The sequence below is a fragment of the Triplophysa rosa genome, linkage group LG6, assembly GCF_024868665.1.
Source record: "Triplophysa rosa linkage group LG6, Trosa_1v2, whole genome shotgun sequence".
Lineage (NCBI taxonomy): Eukaryota > Metazoa > Chordata > Actinopteri > Cypriniformes > Nemacheilidae > Triplophysa > Triplophysa rosa.
The window spans coordinates 572694-594200 of NC_079895.1; the positions used below are offsets into that span (position 1 = coordinate 572694).

The 21507-nt window shown below is 40.5% G+C and overlaps 1 protein-coding gene across 2 annotated transcripts; it reads right to left on the reverse strand.

Moving 5' to 3' along the window:
• Positions 1-531: 531 nt before the first annotated feature.
• Positions 532-20238, reverse strand: nlgn4xb (neuroligin 4 X-linked b). Of its 2 annotated transcripts, XM_057336867.1 has the most exons (7): positions 19855-20238; positions 19455-19561; positions 12386-13037; positions 10057-10209; positions 6848-7033; positions 4709-5498; positions 532-4511 (listed from the first exon to the last, which is right to left on the reverse strand). In XM_057336867.1, the coding sequence occupies exons 3-7, from the start codon at positions 12816-12818 to the stop codon at positions 3656-3658; spliced, it is 2418 nt and encodes an 805-aa protein (XP_057192850.1). In that variant the 5' UTR covers positions 12819-13037; positions 19455-19561; positions 19855-20238; the 3' UTR covers positions 532-3655. The 2 variants fall into 2 exon arrangements, with proteins under 2 accessions (XP_057192850.1, XP_057192849.1); XM_057336866.1 differs by lacking the exons at positions 19455-19561; positions 19855-20238 and adding an exon at positions 15750-16077.
• Between the last annotated feature and the right edge of the window lie 1269 nt (positions 20239-21507).

Consider the following 21507-nt stretch of genomic DNA (forward strand, 5'->3'; position numbering starts at 1 on the left):
TGATATATAAATCAGTCAAGCTGTTTTCTGGAATCTGAAGAATAAAAAGATGTTTTCATGTGAAGTGAACACAGCTGAGAATCTGAAAGTCAACAAAAACATTTTCATATTTCATCAGTGTTAGTCACAGAATTCTGTTCTTGACATGATGATGATGATGATGATGAAGAATACATGTGCATTCATACGAGAAAAAGACAGAAATGACCTTCAGAAACACAGGTCTGTATATGAGTGAACTAAAAACACAAACATCAACACACGGCACCTGATGAATGTCTCATGTGTGATGTGTTCAGACAAACTGAGACTGACACATGGCCATCATCATCATGTCTTTTTCTAACACTGTGCTATCTCATTGTCAATTCAGTATGAATGTTGTTTTCTTTAAAGAACTAGTGACTGTAGATTGGCATTAATGTAAATGTGTACTCACCCTGTGGTTTTCACTGACTTGCTCTCGCTCTTCCAAACCGGACTCTTGCTCTCTTTTGGTAGTAATAATCACTCAACACTACTGTACACAAGTGAGTAAAATCTAAGTTTATTTCTTTTTAGAAAAAGCAGCACAATGTCTCTTACATCCATCAGCGTCTCTCAATGAGGCAAAACAAACTCACTCACATGAGCTGTGACATCACACACCAAAGAATGACTTCCAGCGAGACATTTCTATCATGACCCTGTCGGTCAGACAGCAGAAACTTTAAGACTGAAAATCAAATCTTTACTGAGACGAAAGATGAGGCATTCATTTGAAACGTTGTAATATACTTTATAAAATGATCTCAATGATCTAGTATAACATGAGGGTGCAACAAAAAGATCTAATTCCCTTTGAAAAATCCTTATCCTTAATAAACCTTTCGGCAAACACAACTGAGGTACAGTTTTAGAATCGTTGTATTACATTATAAAGAGACAGGAAACAGTATTCAGCTTCAATCTTCCTCTCCGGACACTGAAATGACAACAGACCAAAGCGTTTGAAAAAAAGAAAACATTTCTATCCGTTCCAGACGCATCTCAGAATAAAAGGGAAGTGTGTCGCTATAAAAACAATGCTTCGATTCCTCAACGTCTGTCGACGATTCGGCCAGTTCGTGAACATTTACATTGACTCGTCGGATGCTTTAATTCATGCGACATATAACTGGGAATGAAACCCATGACCTTTGCCTTGCAAGAATCAAGCTCAATCGGTGTTTAATAGCTGGTGACACGCTTCACTTTAACGTTCACTGAAACAAAACCTCTGAAATGTGTGTGGTGATGTCCGGATAGTTCTGCGTGTGCACAGATGTCTCCTCTAGAGTAAACAACACCCTCACATGATTCTGAAACCCAAAGTAAAAACTCACCTGCCTGACACGGACACTCGTGTTCCTCCAGACGTAAAACAAACACGAGGTCACACAAACATTCCAGCCCGAAGACAAAGCAAGATTAGAAAACTGCATTTATGATCTATAATCATAAAGCTGTCCAGATGGAACCCAAAATATACGCTGGGTTCCCAAGAAATGAAATAAGAACTTGAATGAGTGCGTCATCACTAGCCCCGCCCCAAACCCACACCAGCTTCGGCTTCGCTGAAACGACACACCTGTACACCTTTACAGAGGAATCAAAACAGCATGTGCATCTACAGTATCTATTCCTATAGTGTCATCAGTCACATAAATAACGAAATGAGCAGAAACGGAGGACTGAACGTACATTCAGAACTGTAATCCTATTGATACTATAAGCTTTAGTTGTTCTTTTTACATTGTACTCTATGCTATATACATTATGCTGATCAGGCTTACAAACGTGAGTATCGGCACATGAAGGCGATCACCTCATTGACACGAGCTCATAGAGTCCCGATTCCGTCATGATGCAGCACAACAACACAAGTCATGTGCTGTCAATGTATTGACATTTCAGATCATGACGAATGATGATGTCACGTGATCATATTGACCGTCGTCACTGTGACTTTTGCGAGCTTAAGAAAACAGCTGCGTGAGGAATATTCTGACATGTTCCCTGCAAGTTTGACAGGTTTGGCACAACATGAGGACGAGTTAATAATGACAAAATGAAATACGAGAGCGAATCAATTTAAACACGTGGCACAGAATCTTCATCGAGGTCATCGCAACCTGATCTCTTCTTCAAAATATAAGACTTGATAGAAAAACACAAGGCTTTTCACTTGTTGAACGTTTAGTTTTGGCACAGAGTCCTTCAGGTCCACACTATCCTCCGACATCCGTCACTTCTCTCAAATATGGAGCGTTTATTACATTAACACCTCTACACCGTCAGCACGAGATGCCACAGAAACCTTTGTGTTGCAATGCATTGTGGGATTTAATCTGATCAGCAGAAAGTCGTGTAGCTCTACCGGTAGAGCATCACATGAACAAAACTGACCAGAAAATAGAGCTCAGATCCACTGTAAATCACTTTAAATAAATACATCGGCCATAAATCATAAATGCAGTAATCTGAAAGTTTTTGTTTTTGCAAAACGAACCCACATTTTCAATTGGCGATGAGATTAAAACACTGTCATTTTTGATGACCGCTTTACTTTAAAACATAACAATGAACAGAATTGTTGTATTTATAGGAGGACAAGCTCTTCATATCAATGCTTCTGCTATTGCTGTTTATGCACGTGAGGGAACTAGGGTTGGGAATCGAAAATCAATTCCAATTTGGAACCGGAATCCAAAGGCTAGGAATCGGATCGGAAACGAAAGGAGTAGGAATCGGATACTTGAGATTAAAATCTGAATTGCTCTTATCAATTCCTGTCTGCGTATTTTCAGAAAAGTACACGCGTTGCGTGATCTGTTAAAAATATCGTTAATTTTCATAAGGGCTTTTATTGAGATAACTATAGTATTTGCACTAAAGCACAGGAACCACAAATTAACCATAGTTTCATTATAGTTACAACAGTTTAACCATGATGTAGTTCAGCTATGGTAATACAAATTGTAATAAATCAGAAAAATCATGGTTCTGTGTGTATACTGTATATACACAAAACGGTGCTCATAAATGTAGATGTTGTTCGCAAACGAGTCAATAAGCAGGCTAAACGACCATACAGGTTGATATCTAAATGTTTTACTTCAACTGTGGAATCGAAACTGGGAATCGATAAGAATTGAAATCGATAAGCAGAATCGGAATGGATAAAATTCAAACGATTCCCAACCCTAGAGGGAACAGACATGAAGATAGGATCACGTCAACCGGTTCTTAATCTTCGTTCATGAAACACACAATGTGACGGCGGGTTCAGACCCCCGAAGAGCTTCATCTCATCTCCACACACAGCGGCCGCTCATAACACTCTCATCACTGCATCATCTGATGATTACTGTAAGACGGACAGTTTCTGTGATAATATACACCCCCCGCAGCCCCTTTAATGTTATTCAGGAAATCAACTTGCAAATAATCCTCCATCATGTAGCGTGATCTCTTCTGTGTTCGATGAGCAGCGATTACATTCAGCCATCACATGACACCAGTTAATAGGAGTAACGGTAGTGAATTCAGAAAAGAGTCAGATAGCAAAAGAACACCCTCAGTATTTGTGTTCGAGCACCGGGTGCGTGTCATCTAAACAGTGACTTGATGTGAGCTATACTCTGGTGGTGGAGTGTCCATGAGGGAGACCCACGCCGCTGCTCGGCGTGCTGTTGCCGAACATGTTGAACGGGTTGTGATACGACGGCTGCATGCTGGCGTAAGAGCTGGGGATCATGGTGATGGCGTTGGGCGTCATGAGAGGGACGTCGTCGGGCGAGCGACGGAGCGTCAGAGCGTAATCCGGAGGGCAGGTGAGGCGGATCATGTCGTGGCCCTGCAGCGAATCGCAGTCGTGATCGTGATCCAGCTGCTTCTGCAGCGACATCAGCTCTTCGCTGGGGACGCGGGGAACGTCGTTGGCCAGGTTTCTCGGAGGACTCAGTCGGCGGCTGGACTCCAGACGGTGTTTGTCTTTCTTGTAGTACAGCGCGGCGAACGCCAGGATGTTCAGGAAGAGCAAAGATGCCCCCACGGCGATGGTGACGCTCAGCTCGGTGGAGTAATCTCTGGCCTCGATGGTGACCGTCCCGTCCTCGCGCTCCGACGTCTTCTGCTGGTCGGACATCTGTTTGGTGTTGGCGGGCGGGACGGCGGGATGGCGGGTGGTGGAAGGCCAGAGTTTGTTGGACAGGCGTTTGGTGTAGGAGAAGGGCGTGGTGTCCTGAGGAGGGATTTTAGTGGTGGATGAAACGTACTGGAAGAGTTCGTTGATGTTGTGCAGGTGCGGCACCAGCTCCAACCAGAAGGCGATCTTGGTGGCTCTGTAGTGATCGCGGACGCGAGGCTTCAGGCCGATGTGCAGGTACAGCTGATCTTTAGGGTTGTATTTCGACCAGGCCACCTCCTCGAAACGGTTGGGCTTGGTGTGGATGAATTTGGTATCTTGGGGAACCGGTTGATTTGGGTCTCTGGAATATAAACCAAGAGATGAAGTTATGAGAAGATCTTGTGAGTGTCAATGACAGCCGACACATTCTTGAACGCGTTACATGTGCAATGTTTACACGTCATGCAAAAACAAAAGAAGACATTTCATCACCAGAGTGTTCTGCATCTGGTCATGCTGTAGCTATTTCTTTTCAAATCGACAGCGTTCGACACTTACCCAGTTTTGGCAAAGTTGGTCCAGTAGGTCATGACCACAGCGCTCAACATCACATCATTCTTTGAAAAGTTACAGTTGAAGAGATCCGTGGGTCCGATCATCGGAATGCCGAACACATACGGAAGTTCATCTCCGTGTGCCGAGTCGGACCACGCGGGCTTCATCTCGCTCTGACAGTGATGATAGAACGCATAGAAGTATGTCGGTGATCCGTACTGAGCGTGCAGGTCTGCTGTAGCGACGGCCGGCGCCACCCACTGGTGATCCGTGAAAAGCGCGACCAGCGTTTTCCGTCTCATCTCAGGATTTTCTCTGTCCGCCCAGTCTGTGTACATGAACTTGATGGTTTCTCTCAGGGTGTCCTTCCCTTCTGGGTAACCGTACAGATGATCCACAAACTCAGAGACGGCAAACTCAAAGTCACTGGCAGAAACTCTGTCCTCGCTGTCTAGGATCCCTTCGACAAACTTGAAGCCTTCGCCCTGATTCACCCCCAGCATGATGTCGTAGTTGAGGAATTCTCCCTGTTCCATGAGGATTTGTGGGTCGTCTGGAATGACGTCTCCATCGATCACTGGTCCGAAGGCGATGTGATATTTGGCGGGCGTGATGTTCTGCTCGATGAGCTCTTTGTAGTTTTTGTTTTGGAGGCACTCGACCAGCTCAACCGTGTCGTCTTCATTGCAGCCAACCTTCTCGGCCAACATGCGGGCGTATTTGGCCGGTTGGTAATTGACGGCCCAGCTGGAGAGAGCCGTGCCGCTCTGAATGATAGCTTTCTGAAACAGATCTGAGACACAAATACAGATGATGTCCGGCAGCAAAACATATCTAAATATTCAGATCAATGATTTACAATCAACTGAAAAAGAAAGAAAAATCACAAATGATGTGTCTTAACCAGTGTTGGGTAAGTTACTCTGAAAAAGTAATTAATTACTAGTTACTAATTACATATTCGATAACGTAATCAGATTGCTGTACAAGTTACTTTCTTCAAAAAGTATTTAATGACTTATTACTAATGACTTTCTATATCCTACATCGACCTTGATTAGTTAAGTGATTCAAGGATAGACATGAAACGGCTCTTTTAATTCAGTCAAATAAATCATATAAAACTACATAAAGTACTCTTATTAACTGACCAAAGTATTACAAATTATACATTAAAGCACGGATTTTAAAGTTAGACTTTGAATTTTGATGTCAATTCCTCTTCTGCACACACACATATTACACAAAGTATTGAGTTTAATTGCATCAGAAGTAACTGTAATTAAATCACACCAAAAATAAGAGTAATCCCTTACTTTACTTTTTCAAGGGAAAAGTAATTAAATTACAGTAACTAATTACTTAGTAACTAGTTACACCCAACACTGGTCTTAACCTTTCAGTTATTTCACCTAGAAATGAGATTAAATGGAGAGCAAATGGAAACTTCAGTTTAAGTCTCATAAGTGTCTCAGATATTTCTCAGAAATGTGTGTGTCATGAGAGTTTGAGAAGAGATGTCAATAATGTGTCAAACTGAGCTCAGATTCGGCTCGTCTGCAATCAAAAGTCAATCTTATTGAAGATCTCCATATCAACTCAAACATTTCTCATCACATTTACTCCAATCCAGATGATTTCACCTCTACGATCTACATTCATTTACACCTCCAGACTCTTCATGTGTTCACACTATTACACTCTCATGTGATTCTCGTTTTATTTCTCCCGAGTCATTTTAGAAAACAAACACCTGAGACTACAACTGAGAACATCAAATCTTCTGAGCTGTGAAAGAGAAACGTCTGAAGTGGTTGTTTCATATCAGAACGGAGGTCAAAAAGCAAACAGCGTTCGTTGTAAATTCATGTTGATCTAATCCTTTACAGGTGAATGACGGTCAAACATAGAGTAAAAGTTCGGGACGAATAATTCTCATACATGAATGCTGAATGCTAAATCTCACAAGCTAACACGCTCTCTGGTGTACATGATCAAGAACACATAAAACCATGAATAAACTGTGCATGTAAACTTTCTTTCTTTCTTTCTTTCTTTCTTTCTTTCTTTCTTTCTTTCTTTCTTTCTTTCTTTCTTTCTTTCTTTCTTTCTTTCTTTCTTTCTTTGAAGCGTGTGGAGTACCTTCAGAATAGTGTGAGAGAGTCAGTAAACTGACACACGAAGCTCCTGCTCCTGAACCGAATATCGTCACTCTCTGTGGATCTCCATTAAAAGACTGAATGTTCTCCTTCACCCATCGCAGAGCCTGGATCTGATCCAACAGACCATAATTCCCTTTAGCAGCTTGATCGCCGGTGCTAAGAAACCCTGAAACACAGCGTCAAAACTTTCAACCATCCAACATAAAACAAACAAACCATTTTTTCATGTTTTTATTGTCCCGTGAGAAGCAAACAAAGTAAGAATTTCATTGTGCCTACAGTAGTACATCTGACAATAAAGAACTTGAACTTGAATATTGGCAGCAGCTTTACAGTGAAAGATTATTGGTATTATTGGTATTCGTTTCATTTTTTTTCATAAGATGAAAATGAATAGATTCTAATTGTAAGACAATAATTGTCTGTAAGATTATAAATGGGTTTCATAATAGAAAAAAATGATGCACATTAGAAATAAAACAGTAAATAGAGAGAACGTCATAAATCATAAAAAGCATGTCATGTACAGAGATGAATTAAGAATTAAAAACCATTGAACTCCAGTTAAACTTACACGTTAACCTCATCGAGAGAGAACTTCACACGCTGGTCCTTTTGATTTTTCATGACAAACATCAGTTAACTGATGATAAGCAATATCATCATCACATGTGTTAATGTGCTTTCCATCATCATTTACACTTTAACTTCTGAGTACTTGATAATAATCAGAATGAATGCACGAGAGGTTTGTTTTATTTACAGATGAGCTTCATCCGTCATGTTTCTATATCATACACAAGCGGTCCTGATAGCCGGCGCATAATTAATTCCAGTGAAAATAAGGAGATTCGCTTGACCTTCACCCGTGATACATCCATCGTCTGACTCCAGACCAGTGTCTAATAAAGGTTAATTGAAGTCCTCTTCTCTGATGTAATAAACACACGGTGGTTTCTCTGAAAGTCAAGCACTTTAACATCTCATGAAATGGATTCTCACGTCATCTGTTTATTTTGGGGAAAAAGCCATTAGAGAAACAGCATTCATCACAGATTAAATGTGTTGTGGATTTCTCACTGTGGTCTCCATCACTGGTGTTTATCGGAAGTGCCAATAGAGACAGTAAACATGAAAATATGAGACCAATCCATGCATAAATCAATGAAGAAAGACTAACCGACAGCAACACGGCTGGATAAACTTACAGAGAGAGACGGATATAGTCCCCATATACTCTCGGTGTTCACATCATTACATAAATCATTTATTCTCTCTCGTGTGTTTGTAAATCTGTATGTGAGTCTTTCTTCTGTGAAACACAACAGAAGATATTTTGAGAAATGTCTCAGTGGTTTTGTTCAATGTTGTTTGGATATTAACATTCTTCAAAGTTTCTCCTCACGTGTTCTTAAGAAGAAAGAAACTCATACAGGTTTGACATGAGGATGAATGAATGATGACAGAATTCTCACTTTAAGGTGAAATATCGCGGTAAATAACAAATCATCTGTTAATGTAAACATACACAAATGATACAAAGGCAAACATATCTGTAAAATAAATGAACATTACAGTAAAGATGCTCAAATGCCGCAGTGATCAGCTGACAGCGCACTTCAACAAGCCCCATCACACATTCCTCATGAGAAAACAAGAGTTTGCTTCCAGAATGTTTTTTTAATTTTTCAAAAATCATGTTTTTATTGTGTTAGTTAGCTGTATTTTTTTGAGTTATTATGGCTTCAATCAAAACAAACCAACTGCAGTGACTGATATTAATTGGAATGCACAATAAAAAAACATGATTTTAAAAACATGACATTAAAAACGGAGTTATCTCATTTTGGAAATAAACTCTTCACTTGTAAGTGCTGCTTTGTCATTCAAATCATTTTCATTTATTATTATAATTACTGTCAGTCAGTATCTGTGGTCACTGCACATTTAAATAATCTATAGACTTCATATTCAATATAATTCAGGTGTGAAGTCAAGATGATGAGCTCTCTAGTGATTATTTCATTTAATTCACTGTGTTTTTATTCGGGTAACAATGAGCTGCTAATGAGGCAACCAATCAGAAGTGTCAGTATTTGCATATCCTCACGCCTCATGACTTAAACGAGTGGAATGGAGCAACTTTTAATAAATGTACCACAAATCACATTTAAGAGCAGAAGAGTCCAATTCTGATCAACGGCGGCATTATAATCACAGCGCCCCATTCATATAACACAGGTGATGTGATTTATTGTGCAGACAGAATACGACATTACAAACTCACGAACAACATCTCTGTGATCTGTGCACTGTTGGAGTATTATAAACGATCATTTCAATCCGCAAACCTAATATTATTCCTCAGTGACACCATCTCAAAACAATTTCCATTCAGTTTTCATGCTCAGTTTAGGTTTATTTTAGCTGTTGACTCTGTTCAGACACGCAGCATCTGACAGAAATCCATTAAAAACAGGAGAGATAGGATTTTTACAAGCCCACCTCTGACACGCCTCGTGACTTCTGCACCGAACTAACACTTCATGACGGACATGATGCAGAGAGAAACTCTTTTGTGTCCCTGGATGCTGAGCGGACACTTAAGTTAAGTGTTACCATGGCAACAGACGTGGATACACATCACATTAACTATAGTGTCTGAACAAACACATCTTGTTTCATGCAACATATAAAAATACTGTGGTATGTACTATAGTAAACTGTAGTGAGATTCATAGATACTACAGTGTTTTTGGAGCTTCCTATAGTAAATATTGATTTAGGCTGCGGTATTTACTACAGTTAATACTACAGAACGCTTTAGCATAGTTGACCAAAATATACTTGAATTCACTATGAATGCTATAGTTTACTACAGGTTTTCCATGTGGTTTCACTCGTGAAATGACAGACAGACAGTTTTAAAGATCAGATCATGTGCAGTCTTTGTTAAGGGAGACTGCATTTTAAAGCTTTATGTAATGGATTTGCTTTTGGCAGAACTGACAGAACGGCCAGCAGCGTTCACTTATAACAAAAATAAATTCAAGCTCCTTTAACAAACAAATAAAATTCACTCTTGCAGACGGCCGGGATCTCTTACACACAGTTCTCTGAGTAGCTTATTTAAATAAAACTTCATGTTAAATGACAAATCTCAGATTTAATCAGAGTTAGAAGACTTACCTAAAACTCCTAACCTGTAGTTGACCGTCACAACAATAACATTGCCATAGCTGGCCAGAATACTGCCGTCAATCATGTTGCCCGTTCCCTCGATGTACGAGCCGCCGTGAATGTAGACCATGACCGGCTTCAAGCCCGTATCATCATGTGCATCTAACACGACAAACAACACACCAAACTTTCTCACTCCACATACAGATTCACATACAGTATGCGTCAGTGTACATTAGCGTTCAAAGTTTAGGATCTGATCATATGATCGTAGATAATCTTCCATTCAAAACCTAATTTACACCTGAAAATACTGAGAAGTGTTGCATACTCATAGGAAAATCATTAAATATGTGCATTATACATTTATATACTTTGTAAGTCATTATGATTATGTTCTGTGTGTGAAATAACAGAGATTAGGGAAGGAAATCTGCTTTGTGATGTGAAAACAAATCGGCTTCATTTAGATCTTCACCTAACGTAAGGCTTTTTAATGAGAAATGCTGTAGTTATATGACTATATAAACTGTATATCGGTCTAATGTTGTTCCAGCAGCATTGCTGAGCTGGTGCTTTTGTTAGCAACTCGCCCGCATGTTATTTCAAATAAAGTTTTAGCAAAGATTAAAATCAGATGAATACAGAACATTTATACCCTCAGTGAGCTCTATAGAGTTATCGACTTATATTCAATAAAACCTCTTGACACTTCATTTTCCTGTTAAAGACTTTCTTTTACATCAGATTAATGCGCAGAATCAACGTTCAGCATTCTGACCAATCCAAAACAACTACCTCAACCTCAACCAATGAGGCGTTGGGGGCGGGACTCTCTCTTTGTCCATCGGATAGAAGAATTCTGGGCAATGTGTATGAAAGTCATTATAATCGTCATTATATTTCTATTGAAACAGAATGTTCTCGTCACAATAATTCACAAAACAAAAGAGTATTCTTCTTTTGCACCCTCAACAGAGTGCGCCAGATTTAAATTTCACAGCTAGTTTTATGTTTATATACACTCACCTAAAGGATTATTAGGAACACCTGTTCAATTTCTCATTAATGCAATTATCTAATCAACCAATCACATGGCAGTTGCTTCAATGCATTTAGGGGTGTGGTCCTGGTCAAGACAATCTCCTGAACTCCAAACTGAATGTCAGAATGGGAAAGAAAGGTGATTTAAGCAATTTTGAGCGTGGCATGGTTGTTGGTGCCAGACGGGCCGGTCTGAGTATTTCACAATCTGCTCAGTTACTGGGATTTTCACGCACAACCATTTCTAGGGTTTACAAAGAATGGTGTGAAAAGGGAAAAACATCCAGTATGCGGCAGTCCTGTGGGCGAAAATGCCTTGTTGATGCTAGAGGTCAGAGGAGAATGGGCCGACTGATTCAAGCTGATAGAAGAGCAACTTTGACTGAAATAACCACTCGTTACAACCGAGGTATGCAGCAAAGCATTTGTGAAGCCACAACACGCACAACCTTGAGGCAGATGGGCTACAACAGCAGAAGACCCCACCGGGTACCACTCATCTCCACTACAAATAGGAAAAAGAGGCTACAATTTGCACGAGCTCACCAAAATTGGACAGTTGAAGACTGGAAAAATGTTGCCTGGTCTGATGAGTCTCGATTTCTGTTGAGACATTCAAATGGTAGAGTCAGAATTTGGCGTAAACAGAATGAGAACATGGATCCATCATGCCTTGTTACCACTGTGCAGGCTGGTGGTGGTGGTGTAATGGTGTGGGGGATGTTTTCTTGGCACACTTTAGGCCCCTTAGTGCCAATTGGGCATCGTTTAAATGCCACGGCCTACCTGAGCATTGTTTCTGACCATGTCCATCCCTTTATGACCACCATGTACCCATCCTCTAATGGCTACTTCCAGCAGGATAATGCACCATGTCACAAAGCTCGAATCATTTCAAATTGGTTTCTTGAACATGACAATGAGTTCACTGTACTAGAATGGCCCCCACAGTCACCAGATCTCAACCCGATAGAACATCTTTGGGATGTGGTGGAACGGGAGCTTCGTGCCCTGGATGTGCATCCCACAAATCTCCATCAACTGCAAGATGCTATCCTATCAATATGGGCCAACATTTCTAAAGAATGCTTTCAGCACCTTGTTGAATCAATGCCACGTAGAATTAAGGCAGTTCTGAAGGCGAAAGGGGGTCAAACACCGTATTAGTATGGTGTTCCTAATAATCCTTTAGGTGAGTGTAAGTGCGTGTGTGGCAAATATAAATCATGAATCATCAGTAGGATAAAAATGGATCTGTTTGATGTTCATGTCTGCTCATCATCATGTGACTCACCTTCCTCTGTGGGCACATATATGTTGAGGTACAGACAGTCTTCACTCTGGTCATGTATGTAACTGGCGACCGTGTCCAGGTTGGCGGTAAACCAGACGGGCAGCATGTCGGTCAGCAGGAGTCTGTCCTCCAGGTACTGCGGGCACACCGGGGCGAACTGTGTGGCGTTCCTGATGCCCGGCCAGGACGAGGGTGGCTCGGGGGCCTGAAACCTCCGTTCTCCAGTGGGGGGCAAGGCGTACGGTACGCCCAGATACTGCTCCACCGGGCCCAAGATCTCACTGGGCAATGCCACTCTTAATCCACGCAGTTTGCCGTAGTTTGTGGTGACGGTGGTGTATTGTGCTTGTTGACAACTGACGAGTGTAGCATCCAAAATCACGGCAAGAATCTGAAGGATCATTCTGAGACTGACGCTTACACCAAACATCATAAAGGTTCAGGTACCCGAGTGCCTCCTTTAGACCTGACGTAATCCTCTCAACTGTGCCACGGCAGATCTGAGCATCCAAAGAAAAAGCAAACTTCTCACAGAAACGGCTTCACGAGGGGCGCAGGACTCGGGCGAGATCTTTCCACCGCTCCTCATGTTGAGGTGTTATCGCTCATGCTGACAGATGATGTTCAGTGTCCTCCCGCTCGGATGTGTCATCTGAAACAGAAAGAACAGATCTGAAATGAGGATTCGCTTCATAAACCCTTTCAGACATAGTATAGAAATGCTGTATATTCTCACACAAAAACACACTCTGGCTGCACACACAGACGGTCTAAAGACGAACTCTATGTTTTAAACGTCGTGACCCAGAGCTGGTGGATATGAAGAGTTTGGTTCCACAATGAGATAACGCCGTTTTTCAACGTTTTTTATGATGTGATCATGTTTTTATTGTGTTAGTTAGCTGTATTTTTTTGAGTCATTATGGCTTAAATCAAAACAAACCCACTGCAGTTTGACTGATATTAATTGGAATGCACAATAAAAAAACATGATTTTTGAACAATGTTAAAAACCGAGTTATCCCATTTTGGACCCAGACTCTTCATCTATGTTAAAGGGATGTTTGGGATTTGAAGACTTTGTAAAAGTGCATGTGGTCTGATGGCAGGTGAGGATGCAGGTAACCACATTCAGCTTCTAGCTTTCATCAAACTCTATGACATCTTCAGCGGCTCTGCTGGCAGAGAAACTGTCTAACAAGACGAGACGGATTAATCAGACGCGTTCATTCAGCAGTCATCGAAGAACGCTCAGAGCCATTAACAAAGCTGTCGGACACACATCTGCTGTTAGAAAGATCTCATCTCTTCGTGTTGACCTGCATAATGTTGTTCTACATCTCAACGGCACACCGAGGTGAATTAACACAAGCCCCATCTCTTGTTTCCAGTTTAAAAACACCTGCATTTAAGATGGCTTCTTTTCTTCTCAGGTTAGCTTGTCTTGATCTAAAGACCTGTTTGCTTATTATGTTACGTCTAATTTGACATGAATGTGTAAAATGTGTGTTTAGGAAAGCGAATATGACATAAAACTGTTTTGAGTTTTAATTGTTCAAATCAAAGCAGAAATAATCCGGTTTGGTGTCAGAACTGATCGAGTTGTGTGCTCGTTTAATTTTCAGGAATAAAAGCATTTTCCCCTTCGCTTATTCATCAGAAGGATTTCATGACCCCCCCGAAAAACAATGAGAAACTGTCTAATTAGTTCTCCCACAAAACCTGAAGAATGGCAGCACACAAGCTGAGACGTGTCATTATGTTGAGAGAAATCCTCGTCCGGCGCTCTTCTCTTCATTCTCCTGAAAACTAACAATGATGCTCATTCACAGACTCAACATGGACTCCCATATCCTAAACAAAACACATCGGGTTCACCTAAAAGTGAATCTGTAAAGGCTTAAAAGAACTGTTTGGTCAAGATAAAACGTTCGTTTAAGACGTTAAGCTCCTCCACAGTTCATTAATCTAATGTTTGAAGATGACAGAAGTTAAAAATACTCTTTAAAGGGTTCTTCACAGAGATGCCACAGAAGAACCACGTTTTGTTCTTTCAATCAAAGGTTCTCAAAAGAATAATTGCCTTTCAACATTTTTATCGTCCAAACCAAGAACACTTTTTTAATAGTAACAGAAAGGTTCTGCTGATGTTGAATGTTCTTTATAGAGCCATCCAGAAAAAACATTTGAGCAACCTGCCCTATAGTCAACAACAGAATAAAAGCTTCTCAGTTCACAACGGTCAAAAGCTGCATTAACATTTGTCTAAATAATAACAGAATTATTGTTCTTGAGCTTTAAAGCAGTCGTGCTAGACGTCTGCTCATGGTCACGGCCGGGTGTGCGACGCGAGTCATGTGTGCTGAAGCTATTTGTTCATGTTTGACATGTCTTCATGTGTGATGTTAGTCGGGTGACACAGTAAATGATGATGCACCTGCAGTTCAGACACCGACCAGCCTCATCACAACACATTTAATGTTCCTGTGAAACCAAACTATGCTCATTTAACATGTAGTTCATACAATGCACATGAATGCACATGATGGCACCTTGTGAGCACACAGATTAAATGCTGAGAATATAACAACAATAGAGCAGAAATAATCTTTAAATCCTCATCTGATTACTGACCGCCAGTATTAATACAACAAATACTACAGAATGAAATTTCACAACAGTGTCCTACATAAGAAACAATATATTTGAACTCTTTGCTGCATGATGTCAACAGTAAAGACATCTTTGAAGAATTTCATATCCCATCAGGATGTCACCACCAGTGATCATTTCTAACAAAAGAGGACATGTCACATGTGAAATATCTACTACAGTCTACTATTGCAATGAACAGATGTAAAGGATTATATTAAAAAGGAGCATTTAGATGTATGTGTGATTTAAACATTCGTGCATTCTGAGGATATGCATGTAAAGCACAGGCCGTTCCAAATAAGTCACCAAATGACACAATCTATAGGGCTTCTCAAGCACCTCTATTTTAACACATGAAATGAGCTGAAAAGGGCAAATGTAAGATTTAATTTGGAAAAAAAGTGATGACATTAAAGCTATATCATTTAATGTAAAATGAATGAATGTAGGTTATTAAAGCGCTGACGGACCTGCTCTGAATAAAACCCTCACTTCATCACATCAACGAAATGAAGAATTGACAGAAAAATGTGCATATTTCTGCTAAACCGTTACATTTTCCATCAATCCCTGCGACTGAAAAGCCCATGAAACATCCACACGGTGAAGAGAAACTCGAGAGAAATGTGTGTGGAAAAAGCGCATCTTCACATGCACGCGTGCTGCAAACACAGTCATGTATTATCAGACACATCGATCTGCATCTTACCTGACGACAGAAAACCCCGAAGAAATGACGTGTGAAGGGAAATGAGACATTAAATCCGGCAGAAATGAAGAGAAAACGCGTCCGTCCGGATGAAACGACGCGAGCGCGACGCCAATACAGACGAATTCACATTAACCGGACAGAAAACACAACGACATTCAAAGAATGTCACAAAAAACAAACGTGAAATAGTGAAAATAGAAATAATCCATCAGAAAATAATGTAAATGCTCTGATGCTCGATTACGGCTGTGCATCTCTCTGTGTCTCTCTCTCTCTATCACTCTCTCTCTTCAGCTCTGTCGGGATGTCTCTCTCTCTCTGTCTCTCTCTCTCTCTCTCTCTCTCTCTCTCTCTCTCTCTCTCTCTCTCTCTCTCTCTCTCTCTCTCTCTCTCTCTCTCTCTCTCTCTCTCCGTCCTTTTCTCTCCTTCTCTCTTCTCTCTTCTCTTTCTTTCTTCAGAGTTCTGGTCGGGAATGTCTCTCCTCTCTCTCTACTCTCCTGCCTTCTCCTTTCTGGCTCTCGACTCTCTTCTACTCTCGTCATCTCTCTCCTCTCTTCTCTCTCTCTCTCCTGTCCTTTCTGTCTCTCTCTCTCTCTCTCTCTCTCTCTCTCTCTCTCTCTCTTTCTCTCCTCTCTCTCTCTCGTCTCTCTCTCGTCTCTCTCGTCATCTCTCGTTTCTCTCTCTCTCTCTCTCTCTCTTCTTGTCTCTCTCTCTCCTCTCTCTCCTCTCTCTCTCATCTCTCTCTCTCTCTACTCACTCTCTCTCTCTGTCTTTCTCTCTTTCTCTCTGTCCTCTCTCATCTCTCTCTCTCTCTCTCTCTCTGTCTCTGTCTCTCTTCTTCTCTCTCTTCTCTCTCTCTCTCTCTCTCTCTCTCTCTCTCTGTCTCTCTCTCTCTCTCTCTCTGTTCTGTCTCTCTCTTCTCTCTCTCCTCTGTCCTCTCTCTCTTCTCTTCTCTCTCTCTCTCTCTCTCTCTCTCTCTCTCCTTCTCTCTCTCGTTCTCCATCTCTGTCTTCTGTCTCTCATCTTTCTCTCTCTCTCTCTCTCTCTCTCTCTCTCTCTCTCTCTCTCTCTCTCTCTCTCTCTCTCTCTCTCTCTCTCTCTCTACCACTCTCTCTCTTCAGCTCTGTCGGGATGTGTCGAATAGCTGCGGCCGCATTTACATGAAGAAACAGAGAATTGGAGAAATAACTGACGACAGTGTCAAATAAACCTTAAATACAGCATTTTATGGCTCATTCTAGTGAAGCATGTTAAAAAAGGTTATTTCTGCGTGTTCATTAGTTTGAGAGTATTAAATTTGCATTCTGAATTTATGAAAATATAACTTGTGTCACAAATCCGTGCTGGTAAATTTGGATGAGGAACAAAATTATTTTTTCGGAGTGCCTGCCATTCCATTCCCATTTAAAATACAAATGAACATCCAGTCAGTTCAATTCCAATTCAAACTCATGAACTAAAATATTGTAAAAGCCAAAAAAGCAGATTCTTTTTAAGTCTCAGTTTTTGTCAAACTCTTCTTTATACAAAGCTATTCAACACTCTATCGGGTCGTATTGTACAGAGGTAATAAACTCACACACGAAAGAACAAGAAGCCAGAGACGGTTTATGAGACCGCTGGAGAGCATCATTGGGACGAAACCAAACAGATGTCTTGATGTCTTCTATACAGTGACTGAACTTGTAATATTCCACTATTACTGCTCACAATTAACCCTGAAGTGAATAAAACCACAGCTTTTTAAAGAGATTTTCACAGGTGTCACTAAGTAAGAGTCCTGAATAATAGATAATAAAAGGTGGAAAAAAGCATCACCATAGCAACACACTGGAAACCACTCAGAGCTGCTTAGAAACCACATAGCAACAAACAGGACAACCTATAGCCCCCCCGCCCCCACCTCCGGTTAGCACCGCCTCACATTCTCTTCAATTATTACAATTTATTCCACTTCTGTTGTCCTATATAAACAGATGAGTTTAGTCGATGTATTGATTACTACACACTGTTAAACGTTTGCAATACACAAGTCTGTATCTCCGTTCAAATATTGTCACAGGCCATTTATTGTTTACAGTTATTGATTTTCTACAAACCAAAAAAAACAGTTCTCAGTGAAATGTCTGGTGACAGTGGAACATCAGGACAGACCCTGGGGACGGGACGTCACGTGTGACAGGAGGAAAGAGGTTAAATTAGTTATTGATATCATCTGTGTACAGCTCTGGACAGCCAGACAGATTATTGCATACATCATGTAATGTAATGACCAGCCTCATACATCATATGTCACTCATTATTGGAGAGAAATCATTTCCTCACAGTTGAAAATGTGTGTTTGCGTAGTTAGAAGCCTAAACACGAATTCTACAACCCCACTTAAGTGTTTTTAATCTCAGATATTATTCTGTCATCATTTGTTTTTGTAAATTTACACATCATAATGAACGTTTATGACTTTATATTTGATAGATTTGTATATTGAAAGGCCAGTAAAGGGGATATCTGGTCAATTCAAAACGATTTGTTTGTTACTCAAACATGGTTAAATAACAGAGAGACTGCCAATAACAAATGAAACCATACAGCAAAAACATCAGAAAACTATTTGAAACGGCATAAAGGAGCCAGATGAAACACACGCTCTGTGAGGATGAACAGGGTTTGTGTCGACTGTAATGTGTTTGATTGACAGTCACTGTGAAATTAAATTCTCAATATCAGAAAACTGTTCTCTTGAGTTAGAATAAAGTCATTGGATTTCTAATCGCTCTTACCACAAGAGGATGGAAGAAATGCTTCAGTTGAATATTTACTGTCATTCAGTCTCTTTTTTTCCTGAAATTGGCATCATTGATTTGCATACAATACTGTGTTTCTTGAGAGAATAATCTAAGAATCAGCAGATTTGAACAAGTCATCTCATTGGTGTCTACATATGAGAGGCAGCAGAGGTCCTAAAGAAAGGTCTTTGAGATGAGACGATGTCTAAGACTCTTTATGAAAGAAGATAGAAGGTGCATCTCAGTGGTTTCCCGCTGAACAGAGACTCTTCCCGTGGAAGCCATGTTTGTCCACATCTCTCTCTCTCTCTCTCTGATCTGTAGTCTGTACACACTGTGAGCTCAAGGTGCCTTTCCTCAACACGCCACACAGAGATCTACAGTACATCACACACCGCTGCAGCGGGAGAACATGTGATCTTACACATCTGATGTCACAGCACTACATGACTGTCCCACCAGTAGTGTTGAAATGATGATATTTCACAAACGCTTCTTGACATATCATACAGAATGTAAAGCGCAGAGCTCACCAACATGCAGGATGAATATAAACATGGTTTAGGGCACACGGGTCAAGACAGAATGTTGTGTCACTAAAAGACAAACAACATTGTATTTTACTTTACACAGTATAGAAGAATATGTGGTGAACTTTGGTTCATATAAAGTGAATTAAATTTCCATACAGTAAATATAATTCTTTAGGTTCATCCTGGGTTTAAAAGTGCGGTTTGTGATGTGGTGTCAGATTCTGAACATTCTAAGCAGATCATTTTCCCTCCCTGAGGCATTAAGTGCACATCACGATTTGCAAAGATGCAGCATAACAAGAGGAGATGACAGAAAAGAGTTGGCATTGATGTATCACAATAATAAATGTGCACGCTCAAGAGGATGAGTGACCTTTCCTTACTTTAAGATGAGGGCACGACCGCCTGTTCTCAGACAGCGAAGATGGCGAAATGTCTCGAAATGGAGCACTTGAATGTGCCAGAAGCAGAATGAATAACAACATCATCACTGCAAAACACAGAAACACAAGCGGAATGAATCAGTTTTGAATAACATCATCACTACAGAAACAGACACAGAATGATCTTCTGGCTTTCTGTATCTTAGTCACTTGTAGACATGGGAGGGGTTACTGAAGATTTTATTTTAATTATGTGAAAATTCACACATTTCTTATTAAAAATATTGTAAGCAAGCTTGATTTCCAAATTCCCCCCAAAAATCTACTGTGTATTAATCAATACAAGACTGACCTGTTTATCTGTGTCATATTAATTTATAAATGAAAACAAGAAACATACATAGCAGAATGGAGTCAGGTGATCTGAGGGGAGGAGTCATAGAGGGATTGATGACATCATCCAAAAAGTAGTCATTTCTAGAGATGTAACAATATCAAAATCTCACTGCACGACAATACCTCGGTATAACGCCCACAGTACGGTATTTGTTGCTATATTTAAAATAAAATAAAATAATTGCACCAGATGGACCTTGGCAAAGGTAACATCTATTATTTTTACTAATATTCTCTATGTTAGGCCCGGAAGACCTATCGTTTCATACAGTCTTGTGACCACCATAATAATAAGCTTGTTCGACTTGCTGCCGCGCTGTGCGGATCGATCGAAATCTGACTTGAAGCAGTGCATCTAAGTAGCGCGAGAGCGTTTCGAGAACAGCCGGCTTGCTCAGCCTGCGCAGCATCTCAGGAGCGGCTGCACCAGGCTGTGATGACGACACAGCTGTTCATGATTGGCTAGACAACGATCACGTGCGTTTCGGGTGTATTATAACGCCCTCAGTTCAACTAATACTTATTAATGCATGTTTTTAAAACAGCTAAAACTCTGTTCGTACAGATATAATAAACATGTTATTTTGTGTTGTTTAATAAAATCAAAATTAAATGAATACAGACTCCGTTGGTAATTTAATAATATATTCTTATGTTTACCATGATATTTAGGCACACAGTGTTAAGCAGCACATAACATTTGCAATATGAAGAGTTTATGGTTGCTACTTTTTAATTTAAACGTTTGTTTATTGGACAAATCCAGTATTCTAATCCACTTCAATCGCACTTTGAAAAGGAAACACGTCACTACGGCAAGCAGCAGGTGTCCTACTTGACTGCTTCTTTTTCAACTCCTCCCTCGACTGCAAGCGGCTAATCTCGCCGATCGGTCTGCGCAGCGCCGCATGAGCTCGAACACACCTATTGAGACAATTTTGCTATCGTGATAACACGATATCCATAATATCCTTACATCCCTAGTCATTTCAGAAGTGGACATTGTGAAAAATCATCTCAAATGAGAGATGAGAAATAATCTGTGCTAAATGAAGACAAATAAAGGGCATTTCTTGTTGCTTTGTCCTCATGTGTGAATCATGTGACTTTGGTTTATGTTGGATCTGTCATTGCAAAGGCACAAACGTCATGTGAACTGTCTGAGATGGTGAGGTCATCATCACACGAGGTCAAAACTGAAAGTGTCATTTCATGTCACTCCACAAAGCTCACAAACACAAACATTAACCTTCTTCTTCCGTGTCAGCGTTGTTTGTGTGCGTTTATGCACGGCTGAATCTGTAGGACACGGTCTTGTGTATCAATTAGGTGACGACGGTCTTGTGAAGCCTGAGGAGAAAGTGTTTGACATTCATAAAGCCTCTTCTGCCATATGAATCATTCATATTCCCCCAATGTCACCTCCATAACATCATCCCAACAACACAACATGAAGACGACAAGACAAGAGATAACATTCTGTGTTTTGATATCTGAGCTCAAAGACAGTGTGAAACACAAATCACTTTTTTTATTCTGGAAATAAAGTCTCCTGCATTAACGCCTGCATTACAAAAATACAAACGTGAGGAGAGAGAGAGACCGCATCAGTGCTCATTCTGACGTACACGTGGTGAGATTACACAGCTCAGGCCTG

Coding starts and splice junctions, on each gene's coding strand:
- nlgn4xb (XM_057336867.1), bottom strand. CDS start 12,818: ATGATGTTTGGTGTAAGCGTCAGTCTCAGAATGATCCTTCAGATTCTT. Junction 7,034..10,056: donor CTACAGGTTAGGAGTTTTAG/GTAAGTCTTCTA, acceptor GCTGTGTTTCAG/GGTTTCTTAGCACCGGCGAT. Junction 4,512..4,708: donor ACCAACTTTGCCAAAACTGG/GTAAGTGTCGAA, acceptor TTTATATTCCAG/AGACCCAAATCAACCGGTTC.